The sequence below is a fragment of the Halichoeres trimaculatus genome, unplaced genomic scaffold, assembly GCF_033239565.1.
Source record: "Halichoeres trimaculatus isolate MK-OKI-2021-1 unplaced genomic scaffold, fHalTri1.1 fHalTri1_scaffold_22, whole genome shotgun sequence".
Classification (NCBI taxonomy): Eukaryota; Metazoa; Chordata; class Actinopteri; order Labriformes; family Labridae; genus Halichoeres; species Halichoeres trimaculatus.
This window is the reverse complement of record NW_027437200.1, coordinates 22832437-22851883: the sequence shown is the minus strand read 5'-3', so window position 1 is coordinate 22851883 and position 19447 is coordinate 22832437. Positions and strand designations below refer to the sequence as shown.

The 19447-nt window shown below is 42.7% G+C and overlaps 1 protein-coding gene across 1 annotated transcript; it reads left to right on the top strand.

Moving 5' to 3' along the window:
• The first annotated feature begins 124 nt into the window (after window positions 1–124).
• Window positions 125–18592, top strand: corin (corin, serine peptidase). Its single transcript, XM_074699126.1, has 24 exons — window positions 125–383; window positions 2605–2755; window positions 5718–6056; window positions 6700–6811; window positions 6896–7000; window positions 8355–8614; window positions 8750–8863; window positions 10351–10458; window positions 10583–10693; window positions 10796–10918; window positions 11001–11108; window positions 11214–11445; window positions 12594–12736; window positions 12850–12957; window positions 13082–13195; window positions 13275–13385; window positions 13522–13645; window positions 13734–13862; window positions 13990–14039; window positions 14160–14346; window positions 14454–14616; window positions 16245–16353; window positions 16588–16721; window positions 16864–18592. The coding sequence occupies exons 1-24, from the start codon at window positions 321–323 to the stop codon at window positions 17044–17046; spliced, it is 3381 nt and encodes a 1126-aa protein (XP_074555227.1). The 5' UTR covers window positions 125–320; the 3' UTR covers window positions 17047–18592.
• Window positions 18593–19447: the final 855 nt, after the last annotated feature.

Genomic DNA, 19447 nt, shown 5'->3' with positions numbered 1-19447 from the left:
CTGGTTGTCTTTAAACGATGTCCTCGCGCTGAGGAGCTGAGCCCTCATTGGTCCCCACTTTGACGGATAGACGTGTCGAAGTTGAGTGTGTGTTTTTGGGATTGAGGACCCAAAAAGGCACGAGGCTCGTGTCCCAGCACGCGCTTAATCTCAGGTTAAAGCTTCCTCACGTGCGTTCCACCTCAGAGAGAGAAAGAGGGAGAGGGAGAGAGTCTGAGGGGGCGGAGCCAGCGTGTCTCGTGCTCGGTTAGTTAGCGGAGCGGCTCGCGGGCAGCAAGCAGAGGGATGGTCTCGCGCTCAGCGGCGGGCAGCATCAGGTCATGTTGTCCGCGCGGCTGGAGACCTGCCCGCGTGTCACCTTCAGCGGAGCGGGAACTGCGACGGTGAGTCTCCTTCCCTCCCTTCTCCTCCTCTCTGTGTGTCGGTGTCTCTCCCTCCTTCTCCTCCGGAGCTCCGTCCTTGGATGGACGCCGTGTCTCCTTGTGTCTGTCCTCTGTCCTCCTCCGGCTCTGTGCTGTCCCGGCTGCAGACTCAGGTGTGCGGCTCCAGGTTGAGGTTAAACTCTGAATAAGTTGATTGAGGAGCAGAGTGTCCCTGAGGATCTGTCCATATTTGAGTCTGATCTGTCCTCCTCTCAGGGGACGGAGCTAAAGGTGATGTCTCCTCAGAGACAGACACTGATCCTGCTCTGGCTTTCTTTATAATGTGTTAGAGTTTTTTTCTTTAGTGTTTTTGTGGTTTTTATCTCATACTCTGGTGTAGAAACTCTAAAAAGATTAGAAACATCCAGAAAAGCTCAGATCCTTTCTCCAGTTCCCTCCTAATCTGTGGCACTGAGGTAGTTTCATCTCATTATTTCTCTCTTTCTCTTCACTGAGTCGTCTGATATTAGATAATTTAGATAATAAAGCTTCATTATAACCGTTGAAGCTAACTTAAACATCATCACAGTCTAAACTAAGTCTGGAAAAGTTAAGTTAACATTCTGGATACCTTAGGACGAGACTGAGAGTTGTACGGGGTGTCCATAAAGTGTCTTTACAGTTAATGAAAATATCACAAAAGCCCTTCACTCAACACGGTCCCCGTCTTCATAAACTGATGGGACGTAACGTAACCATACGTAGTTTTGTAGTTTCTTTCCAATCGTGTATCTGATTTTGTTTTAATAAAATACGATAATTAAACAGTACCTGTTTTTTTAATCAACAGGATATCTGAAATAGACAAAAATAATGTGATTTAAAATCTTAATAACTACTTAATAATTAAGATATCTCATATCTTTTAAATTGTGAAGAGTTTTCTACAGTATAACATTTGTAATATTAATAATTTGATATACCAACGCAAAGGATTTAAAAAAAAAGTAATGTTAAATAGAATACAGTCATGAAATTGTAAATAATTTTACAGCGTAACTTCAAAACCTAAATTAAATATGATTATATTAACCTCGCTTTTGTTCGATGTGCATTTTTTAATTCACCTTCCTATTTAGTTTGAATATTTTTGTTATGACTTTTCTATTAGGTGTTTGTTAGTAGTGTTACTGTACTTAAATATGTTGTTTTTTCCGCTAAAATTGGTGTAATGTTGTAATTTCACCAAAAGATGATGTGGGCAGTTACCTTAAATATAGCTCATCGGTCAAAGTTTCAAAAAAAATTTAGTATCATGGGTCTGAGAGGCAGAAATGTCTTGGTCTTAAGAGGTTAAAGCTTATCACTACAGTTGTTGTTGAAATGAGTGTGAAATAGAGATAAAATGTTGAACTAGCTCTGGCTAACAAAAATACAAAGATCTACCACCGTTGATGAACACAGGTTTTTGAGTCTGTATTGGATCAACACTTGATATCAGGATCCAATCAGTGCGTCTTTAAATAAAAAGTCGTCTTTAAGGTTCAGGGTATCAACACGTCTTTAGAGATAACATCTGCAAAGACAGTGAGGACGCAAACTGAGGGCGTTAAACTCATTTTTGTAGCCATCTGTGTTCACCAGGGACGGATTTGTCTCGTCAGGAAACAAAGAATAATGTTGTCGTCTATTAAACTGAGAGAGCAGAAAGAAGTTCTCCAGACAAAACTTTATTCACCTTTAAATTTATTCCACCTGATACGAGACGACAAGCAGTGATGAAGAAGGAAGTGGGTATGATGGGTCAGAGAAACCACCAGGTGCTGGTGTCATTAGGTGGGGATGAGGGGACTGAATCAGTGTGTGAGAAAGAGACCGTATCTGAAGCGGGGCTGGCGGACGGCGCGTGGGGAGGGGCTGGTGGGTCTGTGTGGTGTCGAGTGTCGGCTCGTCGTCATATCGCTTCTAAAATAACTTCAACAAGTCCAACGGAAACTCTGAGGGGATACAAACACCAGGGTCACCCCTTCCCCCTCCTCCATAGGGTAAAAATAACCTAGAAGGAAAGGGGGCGGGGCTTAGACTGGACAGAGAGGATCAGCGTGGCGTTTCCCAACATTAGTCCAAACCACTGTGAGACTGCTTACTGTCAGGACGTCTGGGAAAGAAGTGTTCTCATTGGCTGCTTTCTGGTGATGTAATAACCTAGATTCCTGGATCTGGTCTTGTTGTGTCCCCCCAGACTCCAGCTCGAGGACCCGAGACCGGGATGGGTGGGGAGGCGTGTCCTCAGAAGCTGGGATCGAGCAGTCACCTTCGGCTTCTCCTCTACATCCTGATCCCCACCGTGAGCCTGCTGGCTGGCCTGCTGCTGCTCGTCCTGGCCCTCACAGGTACACACACACACACACACACACACACACACACACACACACACACACACACACACACACACATACACACAGAGATAAGCTCACTATAACCGAGGACGTAGAAAATCGCTCGCGTCCCAAAGTGTCCCCAAAAGAGAGGTTGTCAATCAAAGGTTGGTCCTCATAAGGCACAAAGACCAACACACACACACACACACACACACACACACACACACACACACACACACACACACCGTAAACGAGCAACACATCGAGAAATAAAAAAAGTTTATTTTGAAGCAGAAAATTAAAACAACCCCAGAGAGAGAGGGATGATTGATGGAGGAGTGTGTGACAGAACTGAACAGGAGGAGGAAAAGAAAGAAGAGATGGAGAGAACAAAGATGGAGGAAAGACGAGGAAGGAGAGATGGATGGAGAGCAGACAGCGTGTGGGAGGAGAGATGACACATTTTCATTTTCTCTAATTAATTCAAAAGACTCACAAACCGCGTTCACGTGTGTGTGTGTAAGTGTACGTGTGTGTGTGTGTGTGTGTGTGTCACACCTCCTCCCGTCACCATGACAGCGGCGACTCTCAGCCATTCAGAGTTAACGTCTCAAAAATTCAGACTTGAAGGAATTTCAAATATTTACTCCAGCAGTAAAACCTTTCTCTCCTCTTTTATCACTCTCTTCTCTTTCACTCCTTTATCTCCTCACTCCCTCATTCCCCTCGTCCTCTGTTTTTCTCCCACTTCAGCTACTTTTTCCTCTCCTTTTCCTGTCAACCTTCTCTAACTTCATTCATCACTTCTTTCCTTTTCTTCTTTTTCTTTTTCCTCCACTCCTTTTCCCTCCACTCCTTTTTCGTTCTGAATTCTTTTATTTCTTCTTCTTTTTCTTTCTTTCTTTCTCTGCTTCTTACTTTCTTTTTTCTTTCATTTTTCTTGCCATCTTTCTTTTTCTCCTTTTTCTCCTTTTCCTCTCTTTCGTTTTATTTTTTTCTTCTCCTGTTCCTTTGTTGGTCCCCTTTTTCTTTCTTTTTCATTTCTTTTCCCCTCCCTTTTGATATCTTCTTTTCTTTGTTCCTTCCTTTCTTTCTTTCTTTTCTTTCATCTGTTCCCATTTCTTTTTTCCTGTCCAAGTTTTTTCATTCATTCATCCATTCAGTCTTTCTTTCTTTTTTCTCTTTCCTTTATTTAACTTCTTCTTTCTCTCCATCTTTTCCCATTTCTTATCCTCTTCTCATTTTTATCGTCTTTTTCTTTTTACTCTCTGTCTGTTTATCGTCCTTTCTTTCTTTCTTTCTTTCTTTCTTTCTTTCTTTCTTTCTTCTTTTTCTTTCTTTCTTTCTTTTTTCTTTTCTTTCTTCTGTTTCTTTTCTTTCTTTCTTTTTTCTTTCTTCTTTTTCTTTCTTTCTTTCTTTTTTCTTTTCTTTCTTCATTTTCTTTCTTTCTTTCTTTCTTTCTTTCTTTCTTTCTTTCTTTCTTCTTTTTCTTTCTTTCTTTCTTTCTTTCTTTCTTTCTTTCTTTCTTTCTTTCTCTATTTCTTTCTTCTGTTTCTTTCTCTATTTCTTTCTTCTGTTTCCTTCTTTTCTTTCTTTTTTCTTTCTTTTTCTTTCTTTCTTTCTTTTTCTTTCTTTCTTTCTTTCTTTCTTTCTTTCTTTCTTTCTTTCCCTGTTTTTTACTTTCTTCTACTTTCATCGTTTCTTGCCATCTTTCTTCTCATCTCTTTATTTTCCTTTTCTTCTCCTTTCCTTCTTCTTTCTTTCCTTTTTTGGTTCCCTTTTCCTTTCTTCTTACTTTGTTTATTCCTGTCTTTCCTTTTGTTTTCCTTTGTTTCATCTGTTCCCATTTTTTCAGTCTGAATTTGTTTTTATTTGTTTATTCGTTGATTCATTCATTCTTTCTTTCTTGCTTTTTTTTCTCTCCATCTTTCCCATTTCTTGTCCTCCTACCATTCTTTTATCATCTTTTTCTTTTTCACTGTCTTTCTGTTCATCGTCTTTTCTTTCTTTATTTCTTGTTTTTCCAAACAGCCGGCTTTTCTTCCTCTTCTTCATCTCCTCTTCGTCTGCAGCTGTTTCTGTTGTCTCCTCCTCGGCTCATTACACACACAACAACACACACCATAAAACTCGGTGTGTGTGTGTGTGTGTGTGTGTGTGTTAGTTCCCATCATTAGGCAGTTAATGGTCCTCTCAGTCTGTCAGATGTCTTTGTGTCTCCTCTTTGTGTTTCGGTCACGACTCTCGTCTCTCAGTCGTATAAAGACGTTTCTGAGCGATCTGATTGGTTCTCACTTCACTCGCTGCAGCTCAGACTTATCTCCTCAGGCTGTCTCATCCTAATGTATCAACACAGAAATTAAAGACTGGTGTTTATTTCACATCATGTTGCATCTTAGCTGTGTAAAAAGTGAATTAATTACCGTATTGCTCTTAATATAAGATCCTTTAAATCCATCTGAAAGAGTAGGAGAGTCTTGTTTTCAGCGTGCACTGATTAAAGGTCAGGACAGCAGACAGATCAGACGTCTCATACTGAGACCAGCTGTCACTCACCTCCACCGTGTCAGGAGGAAAAAACACAGAGAAACAAAGTGTTGGTGAAAAGACAAAATGAACATGAACCCTGACTTAAAAAAATCCTGATTCATCTTAAATGTGGGCAAATACTAAAGGTGCTTTTATATTCAGGTAAACACTGTTAAAGAAAAATCAGGTTGCTCCTATATTCAGGTAAGTATGGTAAAAAAAAAAACAATTAGGATGCTCTTATATTCTAGTAAATACGGTTTATAATCAGGCTGATCTTACATACAGGTAAAAACAGGTAAAAAAAATCAGGTTGCTCTTATATTCAGGTGAGTATGGTTAAAAATCATGGTGCTCTTTTATTCAGGGAATTACGGTAATGTATACCTGTCGTTGCTGGATGGTGTAGTTGACCTGTTCCTCTCACCTGTGCGTCCTCCTTCAGGTATATTTGGCACCAGCCTTTTAGACTCCTCCCCCCTCCCCTCCCCTGAGCCCATCGCTGACAGCTACCCCGGTTACCATGTCAACAGCACAAGCCCCTCCCCCTTCTTGGAGATGGAGAACATCACAGAATTGCTGCGTAACCACAGCGTCGATGACATCATCACCGATGACCACAGTGTGAGCACACGTCCTGCTGTCACCAGCATCCCTCCTTCACCTTCAGCCTCCTCTCAGGCCACGCCCACCTCACCCTATACTGAGACTCCTGATTGGCTGACATCTGTGACGTCGCTAAGCACCACCTGGCCAATCAGCTCCACCCCAGCACCTGACTCAGGTAACAACTCACTGAGAAGGAAGTGGCAGGGCATCATGGGTAATGTCGTCCTGTACTGAGGTGATATGTGAGTTTCTCACTGTTTGAGACTGAAAAAAACTACAGATCCCACATCCAGCCTCAGTTTGTCTGCGTCTGTGCAGATCAGTGTGTCCTTTTCTGTCAAACACTGAGATCTTATTAATTTCCATTAGTGAGTGTGTGTGTGTGTGTGTGTGTGTGTGTGGGTGTGTGTGTGTGTGTGTGTGTGAAATGATAAATTGTTGGTTCTGTTTCTTTTTTGAGATTCTCCTCGTCTCTCTGTCTCTGTTCCTCCCTGTCCTCCTCTCTCTGCATTAATGTCTTGTGGAGGTGAATGTCGATGAGCGTCACTCTGTCCTGCTCTCTGATTGGATGCCTGGCGGTCATCTTATAAACAGAATATTTAACCTCTGGTTGTTCGTGGAGAGATCTGACTTTGGAGGACTGTCAGGAACAGCTGATTCATAAACTGAGGAGCAGACTGAGGCTGGAGGTTTGGCTCCTGCCGACAGCGCCAAAAGGAGGACTGAGCTTGATTGGCGAGCTCACCCTGCCGTGTTTTTCTGTGTTTACCTGTGTTGTTGTTTTTTACCGACATCTGCTCCTCCCTCGGCGTCTCCAGGTCGCTGTCAGGTGATCGCAGAGCCTCAGTGTCACATGCTGCCTTACAACCAAACATGGCTGTCCTCTTCTGTTGCCGTGGTGAAGAGCTCGGAGGTGGACATGTTGCTAAGGTGAGCACACCCAGAGGCCTCCCCAGGTGAGGAGTGAAAGACTGACTCCAGGTGTGAACTGTGACGGTGTGTGTTGTGTTTCAGGTTCTTCAGCTACCTCAGCAGACTGTCCTGCTACAGACACATCATGCTGTTCGGCTGCTCGCTGGCTCTGCCCGAGTGTGTCCCTGCTGACGACACACACGGCAGGTAACGACTTTAAAAACCAACTTTGTGTGAAACTGAAAATTAAAGAGGAAAGCGGCAAAGCGTGCGTTGTTAACAGGAAAGTCAAATGTTGAGTAAGAAGTGAAATAAGGTGTTATGTAAAAAATGAAAAATGTTGAAGTGGTGTTAAAACAGCATTTAAAGCGTTAAAATAGCAAAAAAAACACTGAAAAAGAGACTTCATGTGACGTTTAAAGTTAAGTTAAAGTGATTCAATACGTTGCGCAAAAAAAAAGTGTAAAAAAAAAGTCGTAACAATAAGGAACGTAAAAGTTATGTTAAAAAAAGTGATATAAAAAGTGTAAAAATAAGTGACAATAAAAATAACAAAAAGTACATTAAAAAGTAATGAAAAAAGTGACTCCAAAAGTAACATGAAATTCGCATCAAAAGTTTTTCAAGAAAGGATGCAAAAGTAACGTAAAGCATTGACATAGTAAGCTTTATAAAAGTTATGGAAGCTCATTTAGGACATAATTCAAATGAAAATACAACAAAGTAAATACACTGTCATTTATAGAAAAGTTAATAATGAAAATACATTTCTTTTGTTGCATTTTCACTTGAATTATGTCCAGTGCTGAGTGGACCATTTCTAAAAAATTAAAATTTTCATTTAAATTTGAGTCATGTCACATGATGTGGAGTCTAAAAAGTGAAAATGAAAAAAAAAGATAATTTAATTTTTTACATTTAATTTTCATTATAACTTAAATAATTCACACATACTCTTGAAATTAAAATGCATTTCCTGTATTGCTTTTTCATTTTCATGTTTGCATTTCTATTTGAATTATGTCCTAAAAAGACTTCCATAGAAAAGTGACATAAAACATGAAGTAATGACGTAAAATTGATGTAAAATTAACGATAAGTGATGAAAAACACTTTGATCAATGATTTTAATATCTAATTGAAAACTGACTGTAGGTAGTAGCTATGATGGGTGACTGAAGCTGTGCATTCTGGGAAAAAAAGACAAACATACAAGACTAGAGAGACTCACACACACACACACACTCACAAAGCCACTCCCTCTTACAGTCTGAACAGCTGAGATGCATGTGGGACACACATTTTTAGAGTGTGTTTGTTACGCTCTCTTGTATCTAAAAATAACGCTTTAAAGTTGGAACACACACACACACACACACACACACACACACACACACACACACACACACATACAAAGGTGTACAGTGTCTGTGGCTTCAACTCTTGACGACCTCTGACCTCTGACAGACGGAGCAGTGTGTCTGATTTATAGCTGCTGCTGAAGTTTCTTTGTGTGTGTGTGTGTGTGTGTGTGTGTGTGTGTGTGTGTGTGTGTGTGTAGGCAGGTCGTGCTGCCCTGCGCGTCATTCTGCGAGGCGGCGAGGGAAGGCTGCGAGCCCGTCCTGCAGATGTTTAACGCCTCTTGGCCTGACTTCCTGCGTTGCTCACAGTTCATCAACTCCACCTCCTCCCCACCTTCATCATCATCAGCATCATCATCATCATCACCTTCTACATCATCATCATCACCATCACACACAGTTACAGCAGGCCCCGCCCCTCCTGCCTGTTACTCACCCAGACAGATCAAAGGGAAACCCTGTGAGTAAAACACACACACACACACAAACACACACATACACAGACACACACACACTGAAGTTGTGTTTTACACTATGGACTGATCAGAACATTCGATGACATCACTGATCCACCCTCTCTCTGATTGGTCGACAGCTGTGTGTGGCGGGAAAGATCATTTTCTTTGTGCAACCGGAATCTGTGTCCCTGTGAAACTGGTGTGTAACGGCTACAACGACTGTGACGACTGGAGCGACGAGACACACTGTGGTGAGACTCACACACACACACACACACACACACATCTGTTTAAATAGCAGGAGGAGTTTTTAGGTTGTTGTCATGGCGGCGTATCACCAGTTGATTTACAGTGAAAGTTCCGGAACTGTTTCAGTGTTTGTAAGAAAGGCCGGTCGTCATGGAGATACGCAGTGACTGTGACCGAGACTCCGGAATGTAAAGAAAGAGACAGAAACTGTTTCTGTGTGACTATAACCCTCACCCCGTCCTGACCTCAGTTTATCACAGGGAGGAAGTTCATCAACCAAAAGAGAGAAAAGAAGAAAAAACAGGAGAAAATTAACAAAGAGAGAGGATCAGTTTAAAAAATACAGACAGAACAAAGAGAGAATAAATGAAAAAAAATGAGAGAAAACTCAAAAAAAGACAGAATGAAAACCAAAAGGAAGGAAAAAACAAACAAGAAAGAGAACAACAAAAAAGAAAGAGAGAAAAAATTTAACAATAAGTAAGGGAAAAAAGAACAAAAAGAGAGAAAAACAATAACAGAGAGAATAAAAACAAAAAGAAAAAATTATCTCAAAGAGAATAAAAATAAAAATGAGAGAACAAAAACAGATGGAGAAAGATAATGAGCAAAAAAAAGAAGAAAAATTAACAAAAATTCAGAGAAAAAGAACAGAAAGAAAGAAAATCAATAACAGAGAAGAAAAAAAGCGAACCAAAAGAGAACAAAAAGGGAAAAAACAAAAACAGATAGAGGAAAAAAAGAGAAAGAGGCTAAGAACAAAAAGCAAGAGAAAAAAGCATGAAAAAGTAGAAGAAAAAAAGAACAAAAAGAGTAAAATAAAAAAAAGATAGTATAAAAACAAAAAGAAAGAGGAAAAACAAAAGATAAAGAGAATAAGGAAAAAAAGAAAGAGACAAAAATTAACAAAAAGTAAAAGAAAAAAGAGCAGAAAACTTCAGAATAACAAAATCAGAGAAAGAATAAAAACAAAAGAACTAAAAAATGAACAAAAAGAGAGAATGAGTCAAAAACAAAAGAGGAAAAACAATAAAAAAGGAGTATCATCTTTTAAAAAGAGAGAAAGATAGAGAGAAAGCAAAAACAAAAAGAGATTGAAAAAAGAAAGATAGAGCAGGAGAAAGATGAGAGAAAAAAAGGAGAGAAAAAAACAGAACTAACACAAGAGATGAACGAAAAGAGGAATGAAAGGAATAATAAAAAGAGAAAGAGACCTTGAACAAAAATAGCTACAGTCAAATCAGAAAAATGAGGGTGAAAGAAATAAAGAGTTTAACAAAACGGACATTATATACAAAAAAATATAAAAACAAGACAAAAAAACAAGAAATAGAGAGCAAGAATGACAAAAGAAACAAAAGCTGAAAAGGTAAAAAGGAAAAGAAGTGTTAAAAATTTAAAATAACCATGAGATAAGATGGACCCTGCCCTCTGCTGGTCTCTGAGGGAACAGCAGGACTTCATGAAGCGCCCGGTCTCTCTCTCTCAGTGTGTTCAGATGGAGAGTTTCGCTGTAACACTGGTCGGTGTCTCTCGCCCTCTCTGGTGTGTGACGGTTACGACGACTGTGGAGACCTGAGCGACGAGTTCAACTGTGGTGAGAATCAGCGTTTCTATCCTTTGTTTACGGTTAGCTTTAAACGGGTCATCATGATTAAACAAACTGTGTGTGTGTGTGTGTGTGTGTGTGTGTGTGTGTGTGTGTGTGTGTGTGTTATCAGTGTGTGATCTGGCCCGTGAACACCGCTGTGGGGACGGTCGCTGTGTGTCCAGGGACTGGCTGTGTGACGGTGACCACGACTGTCTGGACAAGAGTGACGAGCAAAACTGCTGTGAGTTCCACGTTGTTTAAACCTGCATTCTCACCAGTGTCCAGCAGGGGGCTCTCTGTGAAGATCTTCAACACTGATGTGTGTGTGTGTGTGTGTGTGCAGCCTGTAAGAGCCAGGGCCTGTTGGAGTGCAGGAACGGTCAGTGCATCCCGTCAGCGTTTCGATGTGACGGAGAGGACGACTGTAAAGACGGCAGCGACGAGGAGCACTGCAGCCGAGAGCAGAGTGAGACACCTGTCTGTCACACATGTCTTCACACACCCTTCCTGCTTCTCTGTGATCAGTGTGTGTGTGTGTTGTTGTCCAGCTCAGGGTGCCTGTCTTCCTGGTCAGCCCAGCTGTATCACCCCTTCCTGTCCGGCCACGTGTGGCGGTGGCGGCAGCACCTGTGACCCCCGAAACAACAACACCTGCAGTGAGTCCCCACGAGGCACCAGAAACAAGAACACGTCCCCACAACGCCACATAAACAGGAACTCTTTCTCACATGTTTTTCTGTGTGTGTGTGTGTGTGTGTTAGCTCGCTGTGAGCCCATCAGTCTGGAGCTGTGCATGAACCTGCCCTACAACCTGACCAGCTTCCCCAACTACCTGGGTCACCTGTCCCAGAGGGAGAGCTCCGTGTCCTGGGAGTCCTCCCTGTTCCCGGCCCTCGTCCAGACCGGCTGCTACCAGTACCTCATGTTCTACGCCTGCACGCTGCTGGTCCCAAAGTGTGACCCCGTCACCCTGCAGAGGGTCCCCCCCTGCAGGTCAGTGAGTCTATCAGACGTCTAACTGTGTGTTCACACCAAAAGAGGCAAAAGCAGCAAAAACAGCAAGCACGCCGGAAGTTCATTCATTTTCAATGAGAGCACGGCGTCCTGAGCGGCTAAAGCGTCACCAGATGAGAAGTTGAGCCTCGGTCAACTTTATGGTAATTAGCTATGACGCGGTTCAGCGGCAAACGGTGGCAACCAATCAGAGTGTGTACGGGCTCATCATGTTCTTTTTAATGTTGCCTTTTCAGCTACCAACAACAACAACAACAAAATAATGTCGTGGAGGTGGTAGATTGTTCTGGAGAGTTAAAAAATGTGCAGTAACAGCAGAAAATAGTGAAGTGAAGTGTAGTCTGTGGTAAAGACGTAGCCTAGCCTAGCATGCTAGCATTTCTTGCTTCATCTGAATGAGATGACACCGGGGCTCCAGACTAACTTTTTTCAGCAACAATCTGGTTTACGGCGGGGGTGCAGGTTACTTTATTACCAAACAGTCTCCCGCTGGATCCTTCTGGATCCTTCCGTGGATGGCTTCGTACGGGACTGTGCGCCAGGATCTGAACGGACGCCGGTGACCTGGTTTTCACTTCCTGTTTTGGGCTACCTTTTTTCTTCCTTGAGGATTTATCTCCGTTTAAAACAGTGTGAAGAAGGACAGCTCGTAATTTTTGTTAGTTGGGAACTTTTTCATGATGTTGGTTTTATGAACATTGAGATTATTTTATTTTGGTTGTGATTTATTTTGGAACGGGGAATACGCACGGGCTGCGCAGGGGTTTAATTTATTGATGAAAAGATTAACAATGAGTCCAGCTCCTGGGTATTTTAAATCAATATTCAATCAATATTATCTCATTTGTAAACTGCTTCCTCCATATTAATCCGCTCCTGATCAGATGGTGATTTTATTATATTCATGCTTTAAACTGAAGTTGAACAACAGCAGCTGCTGCTGTGAAGAACTCGCTGTGCGGCTCCTTTAAATGACAAGCGCGATTTTACACCAAAGCGGCTAAAATATTTAGCAGCTTTGGCCGCTGTCTGCTTCCTCAGGCGTGCTTGCCTCTTTAGGTGTGAACTCACAGTAACCCACTCATCACCCTTCAGAGTCAGTCAGGATGTTACTGCTCCCCCTGCAGGTCGCTGTGCCGCACTGCCAAGGGGAAGTGTGAGTCAGTGCTGGGCATTGTGGGATTGCAGTGGCCTGAGGACTCTGACTGTAGCCAGTTTCCAGAGGAAGGCGGTAACACCACCTGTCTGCTGCCAGAGGAGGGCGTCGACGGTGAGGACGACACGTTTGTTTACGTTGAGCTATGAATAACAGGAAGTAAACGGTTATTTGTTTTTCTTTATTGTTTTTCTTTATTGTTTTTAAATTTGTTGTCATGGTAACAGAGTGCTCCCCAAGTCACTTCAAGTGTCGGTCTGGACGCTGCGTCCTGGCGACGAAACGCTGTGATGGACACCTGGACTGTGACGACCACAGCGACGAAGACAACTGTGGTGAGACACGAAGCTTTTCAAAATAAAAGCCCCTCAGGTGTAAACCCAATGAAATGATGCCTGAAATAACATGTCACACCTTCTTGTGTGTGTGTGTGTGTGTGTGTGTGTGTGTGTGAGACAGGCTGTTCTGAGCGCGCTCTGTGGGAGTGTCCTGGCAGCAAAGTGTGCATTAAAGCCAGTATGATCTGTGACGGGTTCCCAGACTGCCCCCTGCTGGTGGACGAGGCCAACTGCAGTGAGTCTGATCGCTGATATGAAACACACACACACATACAGAGTGTGTGTGTGTGTGTAACATGTTGTTGTTTTCTCAGCCGTGTGCAGAGACAACGAGCTCTCCTGTAACAACCATCAGTGTGTTCATCGCACTCTGTGGTGTGACGGGAAGAAACACTGCTCGGACAGCTCTGATGAGTGGAACTGTGGTACGACACACACACACACACACACACACACACACACACACACACACACACACACACACACACACACACCTTGTATACGCTAACTCATGAAGCTCTCAGAGTGTGTGAGGTGTGTGACGCTCTCTCTCTCTCTCAGTGTCTCTGGCCGATCAGTCGGGCTCGGTGTTGACCGTGTTCAGGACGGCGGCTGAGTATCAGGTGTGTGCCGACGAGTGGAACCACGACCTGAGCAAACTGACCTGCAACCAGCTGGGACTAGGGTAAGGTCAGTAACACACACACACACTCACACCTACACACACACACTCCTTAAAGTCATAAACACTAATATTTGGTGGTTTCCTGCAGAGTGCCCTCCTCTGTTTCCATGGTAACTGACCAGCCTGGGGTCCCGGGGCGGCGGCGGTGGTTACACGTCCACCCAGAGTGGAACCAGAGGAACGGTTCTGCTCTGCAGGCCCGGCTGGAGAAGAGAAGGTACCGGAACCTTCTCAGAGCGACATCAGAACCAGGACCGGAACTACATTAACTAAAACTGATAACCTGTGTGTGTGTGTGTGTGTGTGTGTGTGTGTGTGTGTGTGTGTGTGTGTGTGTGCTGCAGCCATGCGTGTCACTCCAGGAGGAGAGTGTCAGTGATCTGCACCAGAGAAGGTAAAATTCTCTGAGTGTCAAGTCATTCTCTCAAACTCAGAGTCGTACTGTTTAAGTTGATCTGTGTGTGTGTGTGTGTGTGTGTGTGTGTGTGTGTGTGTGTGTGTGTGTGTGTGTCAGAGTGCGGTCTGCGTCCAGCCAGGAGCCTCCACCCACACAGGAAGAAGAGGATTCTGGGAGGTCGGGTGTCGCGGCACGGAGCGTGGCCCTGGCAGTGCTCGCTGCAGAGCGGGCAGAGCGGTCACGTGTGCGGCTGCGTCCTCATCGCCCGGAGGTGGGCTCTGACCGTCGCACACTGCTTTGAGGGGTGAGGTGAAGGGGGCGGGGCTTAGGATGAAGAGCTGAACTGTGGCTTTGACCTGAATGAAACATTCATTTGTGTGTGTGTGTGTGTGTGTGTGTGTGTGTCTGCAGGAGAGAAAGTGCAGACCTGTGGAAGGTGGTCCTGGGTCTGAACAATCTGGATCATCCCGGCGTTCACAGCCAGAGCCGCGGGGTGCGCTCCATCATCGTACACCCGCGCTACAACCGGGCGGTGGTGGACTACGACATCAGCGTAGTGGAGCTGGACTCTGAGGTCAGAGAGAGCTGAGGGTCAAAGTGATCTAAGGGTCAAAGTGATCTAAGGGTCAAAGTGAGCTGAGGGTCAAAGTGATCTAAGGGTCAAAGTGATCTAAGGGTCAAAGTGAGCTGAGGGTCAAAGTGATCTAAGGGTCAAAGTGAGCTGAGGGTCAAAGTGATCTAAGGGTCAAAGTGAGCTGAGGGTCAGAGTGATCTAAGGGTCAAAGTGATCTAAGAGTCAAAGTGATCTAAGGGTCAAAGTGATCTGAGGGTCAAAGTGATCTAAGGGCCAAAGTGAGCTGAGGGTCAAAGTGATCTAGGGGTCAAAGTGATCTAAGGGTCAAAGTGAGCTGAGGGTCAGAGTGATCTGAGGGTCAAAGTGATCTAAGGGTCAAAGTGAGCTGAGGGTCAGAGTGGGCTGAGGGTCAGAGTGATCTAAGGGTCAAAGTGATCTAGGGGTCAAAGTGATCTAAGGGTCAAAGTGAGCTGAGGGTCAGAGTGATCTAAGGGTCAAAGTGATCTAAGGGTCAAAGTGAGCTGAGGGTCAGAGTGGGCTGAGGGTCAGAGTGATCTAAGGGTCAAAGTGATCTAGGGGTCAAAGTGATCTAAGGGTCAAAGTGAGCTGAGGGTCAGAGTGTCGGGGAGCAGATATCTGACTGTCCGTCTGCAGACGGTGAATCAGACTCACAGAGGAAGCTGAACATGTGACGCTGTGTGAACAACAAACATACACCTACAACACGTTAGTCATGTGATCAGAGAGTGATTAATGTCAGGTACCTGAACAGGTGATCAGTGAGTCACAGACAGTCAGAGATCATGGCTCAGTTGGTCTGAGTTAAGATAGTTGTTGTGTTTTTGACTGTTTTTTCTGTTGTTGTTGTTGTTGTGTTGTTTCATTGTGTTGTGTTTTAGTTCTGTTGTTGTTTTTAGTTGTTTAGTTTTAAGTTGTTTAGTTTGTTGTGTCGTTGTTTTTAGTTGTATTTTTTAGTTGTTTAGTTGTTGACTTTTTTTTTTAGTTGTTTAGTTGACTTTTTTTTTTAGTTGTTTAGTTTTTTTTGTTTTGTATTTAGTTTTTAAGTTGTTGTGTTGTTGTTTTTAAATGTTTACTTTGTTGTGTTGTTGTTTTTAGTTGTTTAGTTTATTGTGTTGTTGTTTTTAGTTGATAAGTTTGTTGTGTTGTTGTTTTTAGTTGTTTACTTTGCTGTGTTGTTGTTTTTAGTTGTTTAGTTTATTGTGCTGTTGTTTTTAGTTGATAAGTTTGTTGTGTTGTTGTTTATAGTTAAGTTTGTTGTGTTGTTTTTAGTTGTTTACTTTGTTGAGTTGTTGTGTTGTTGTTTTTAGTTGTTTACTTTGTGTGTTATTGATTGTATTGTTGCTATTGTTGTGTTTGTGTCTTGTGTTTTTGTTGTGTTGTTGTTTTTAGTTGTTGTTATGCTTTTGTTGTGTTTCTGTCTTTTTACTATTGTTGTTGTCTTTGTTATGTCATTGTGTTACTGTGATGTTGTGTTGTTGTTGCATTGTAATGTTCTTGTGTTGCTGTTTTATCGAATCATGTCATATTGTTGTTTTGGTTGCAGTTGTGTTGTGTCATTTTGTTGTTGTTGTTGTTGTTGTGGGTCACAGTTGTTGTCTTTCCTTCAGGTCGAGGAGACGGATTTCGTCAGACCCGTGTGTCTGCCCGAGCTAAACCAGCTCCCCATGCCTGACTCCTACTGCTACATCACAGGCTGGGGTCACATGGGCAACAGGAGTGAGTGTGCACACACACACACACACGCACACACGCACACACACACACACACACACACACACACACACACACACACATAGTCTTTCAGTGGCTTGTTAATGTTTTTTTTATCTGTTTCTGTAGAATTAGCTGTTAGCATGTTAGCTGTTGACCCATAATATAACTCTTAATTTTGTGTGTGTGTGTGTGTGTGTGTGTGTGTGTGTGTGTGTGTGTGTGTGTGTGTGTATCCAGTGCCCTTTAAACTGCAGGAAGGCGAGGTTCGGATCATCTCTCTGTCCCAGTGTCAGTCTTACTTTGACATGAAGACGATAACTCCCAGGATGCTTTGCGCTGGTTACGACGCTGGGACTGTCGACTCCTGCATGGTAGAGTTTTATCACTTTTCGTTAGGATATTTAAAGAAATCTGTTTCATCTTTTTTTTGTTATACTTCTCAGAGTAAAACAACCCAAGATATTTGATGTGCAGTAATTCAAACGCTGACTTTGTGACTTTGTGTGCGGTCAGGGCGACAGCGGCGGTCCGCTGGTGTGCGAGGGGGCTGGTGGGCGCTGGACGCTGTTTGGCCTGACGTCGTGGGGCAGCGTGTGCTTCAGTAAAGTCCTCGGACCCGGAGTGTACAGCAACGTGACGCACTTCACGCCCTGGATCCAGCAGCAGATCTACATCAACACCTACCTGAATGACTGACACACTCACACACGGACACACACACTTTCTGTCCAGCATTCCAGGAGGAAGTGATGTCATCAACAGTCTCAAACACACACCTACAGTTCCTGTCCATGTGCCTATATCTTTACTGATAGCCTTCAGATGCTAACTGCTGTGTGAGCAGTAGTATGAACTAGAATTACTGATGCTAACTAGTTAGCTGGTAGAGCTGTTGTTGTCTTAAAGTAGACTTCCTGTTTATCTGATTAACTCTGAATTATTTTGATGTTCGATGAAAAGAAACTAAAAGACCAAAAGAAGAAAAACTAAAATACAAACTTAAACATTTGAACTATTTCAACATTTAAATGAATTTTTATTTAAATTTGTTTTCTTATCATTTTATGATCCAACGTTCAGGTGTTTGCTGCTAGCTAAAACAGACTTGTCCAGAACTCAACTTCCCACAATGCTTCACTCTACTGTGCCTGTACTTAAACCTTAGCAGTAAAAGAAAAACTATGTGTGTGTGTGAAAGAGAGAGAAAGGGTTTTTGTTTCCAGACACATCGACATCTTATCTGGGCAACTTTGACGGGCAACATTCATGAGTTAGCATCATTAGCATGCTAATCTGAAGGAAAAATTAAACATTAACAGGTCATTTTGCAGACAACAAATGACTGTTCATTAGCTGAAGCTAATAGTGAAATATGATTACTTTTTAGTTTTAGGAGAAGCTAATTTTTGTGAGCTAACTAACTATTGCCTTGTTAGCAGACTTGCTAACACTAACAAATAACTGCCAAATTAGTGCAAGCTAGAAGTTAAAGCACAATGTAGCATAGGCATTGCTAATTAAGGGATGTGTTTTCATTAAGTTAGGGGGACACTACATTAGCTAGAATAGCTTGATTTTAACAGCTTTAGCTAGCTATAAACGTAGCACATCAGTTTATAATCAGTTATTTCCCACTTCATATCAAATGTTATCTCAAGAATGTTTTAATTACAGTTAGCCAGCAGCTAGCTGTTAACATTAGCTAAGGTTTTGAGGGTTTCCATACAGCTCTTTGGTTCAGTTAGCATTTTAGCTTCTTTAACTGTTAAGCGTTTTCTCTTATCGGTTCAGGGTTAGGTCGTATTTGTCGCTCTGTCTGTTGAATTTTCTCCAAAACTGAACCCAGAAGAAGAGTTGCCCAACACTTTGCCCAACGAAACGCCCAGAACGCCCTCCATGCTGTCGACCCACTGGCATCCAGAACATTCCAAGTCGTAGTTGTTGTTGTTGTTTTGTGTGTTTGGTTTTTTAAGAGTATTTTTCTACAGCTTTTTGTATGTCATGCCAATAACACAGGGCTGTCGGTGTGTGTTGAGTGTGTGTGTACATGAGTGTATGATTTGGCTTGTTTGTGTGTTTCTGATGTCACTTCCTTATTTAGCTGTTACACCTCTGTGATAATGATGAGGAAGATGATGAAGAGTGTTATTGTTTTTATATATTGTTTTGCTTTATGAACAGATCGTAGCCTCTGACGTTTGTTTGTGTAAACTGTGAAGATTTGGTTTGTATCACCTCGTATCCGGACAATAAATCTATACACACACCGTACCATATGTGTTTGTTTTTGTTGACACACGAGGACCTTGTATTTTTTTTATATAAAAGTGGGGACCCTAAGATTAAAGGGACAGTTTGCCTTTCTGCCCCCACAAAGAGATTAAATCAAGTGTCCCTACAAAACACTGAATATGTGATATGTGTGTGTGTGTGTTTTTATATCTGCATGCCTTGGTGTGTGTTTGTGTGTGTGAGTCACAGCCTGGTTGCACACCAGTCACTGCACAGTCAGTGTTTCCTCTTCCTCTGGTTCAGGAACAAGAAGCGATACAGATTTTTAGCCACATGATGTTTTATAGGAACAATTCAGAGACAAAATTTTTAGAGGCATGAAGCTCAAAATAAGAGTTTACATTGAGCTTCATGGGGACTGACTCCCCTCTAGAAACGACCCCTAGTGGACACTCAGAGAACTGCAGTTTGAGCACTGTCTCATATTGTGTTTTTTCAAGTTTTTCCCCTGAGCTGTCAATCATCTCAGAGAGTGTGTGAGCTGTGTTAATCAGCTGTTTGTGCGACACACACACACACATACGCACTCTGACACACACCTGCTATTAGCTAAATGATAATAAGACGTGTTAGTGTCTGCAGCTGACCATGAGTCCATCTCAGCAGAGTGTGTGTGTGTGTTACAGCCTGGTATTAGCGCAGTGTGACAGCGGCCTGTGTTTCCATAATGCCAGGCTTTCCTGTGTGTTTGTGTGTGTGAGAGAGAGAGTGTGATGTCTTTAAGACGAGTGTGTCATTTCAGAGAGAGACAAACAAAACGGTGTGTTATTAACACACAGACACACACACACACACTCTTTTTTTG

Coding starts and splice junctions, on each gene's coding strand:
- corin (XM_074699126.1), top strand. CDS start 321: ATGTTGTCCGCGCGGCTGGAGACCTGCCCGCGTGTCACCTTCAGCGGA. Junction 10,694..10,795: donor GAGTGACGAGCAAAACTGCT/GTGAGTTCCACG, acceptor GTGTGTGTGCAG/CCTGTAAGAGCCAGGGCCTG. Junction 16,722..16,863: donor GGACTGTCGACTCCTGCATG/GTAGAGTTTTAT, acceptor GTGTGCGGTCAG/GGCGACAGCGGCGGTCCGCT.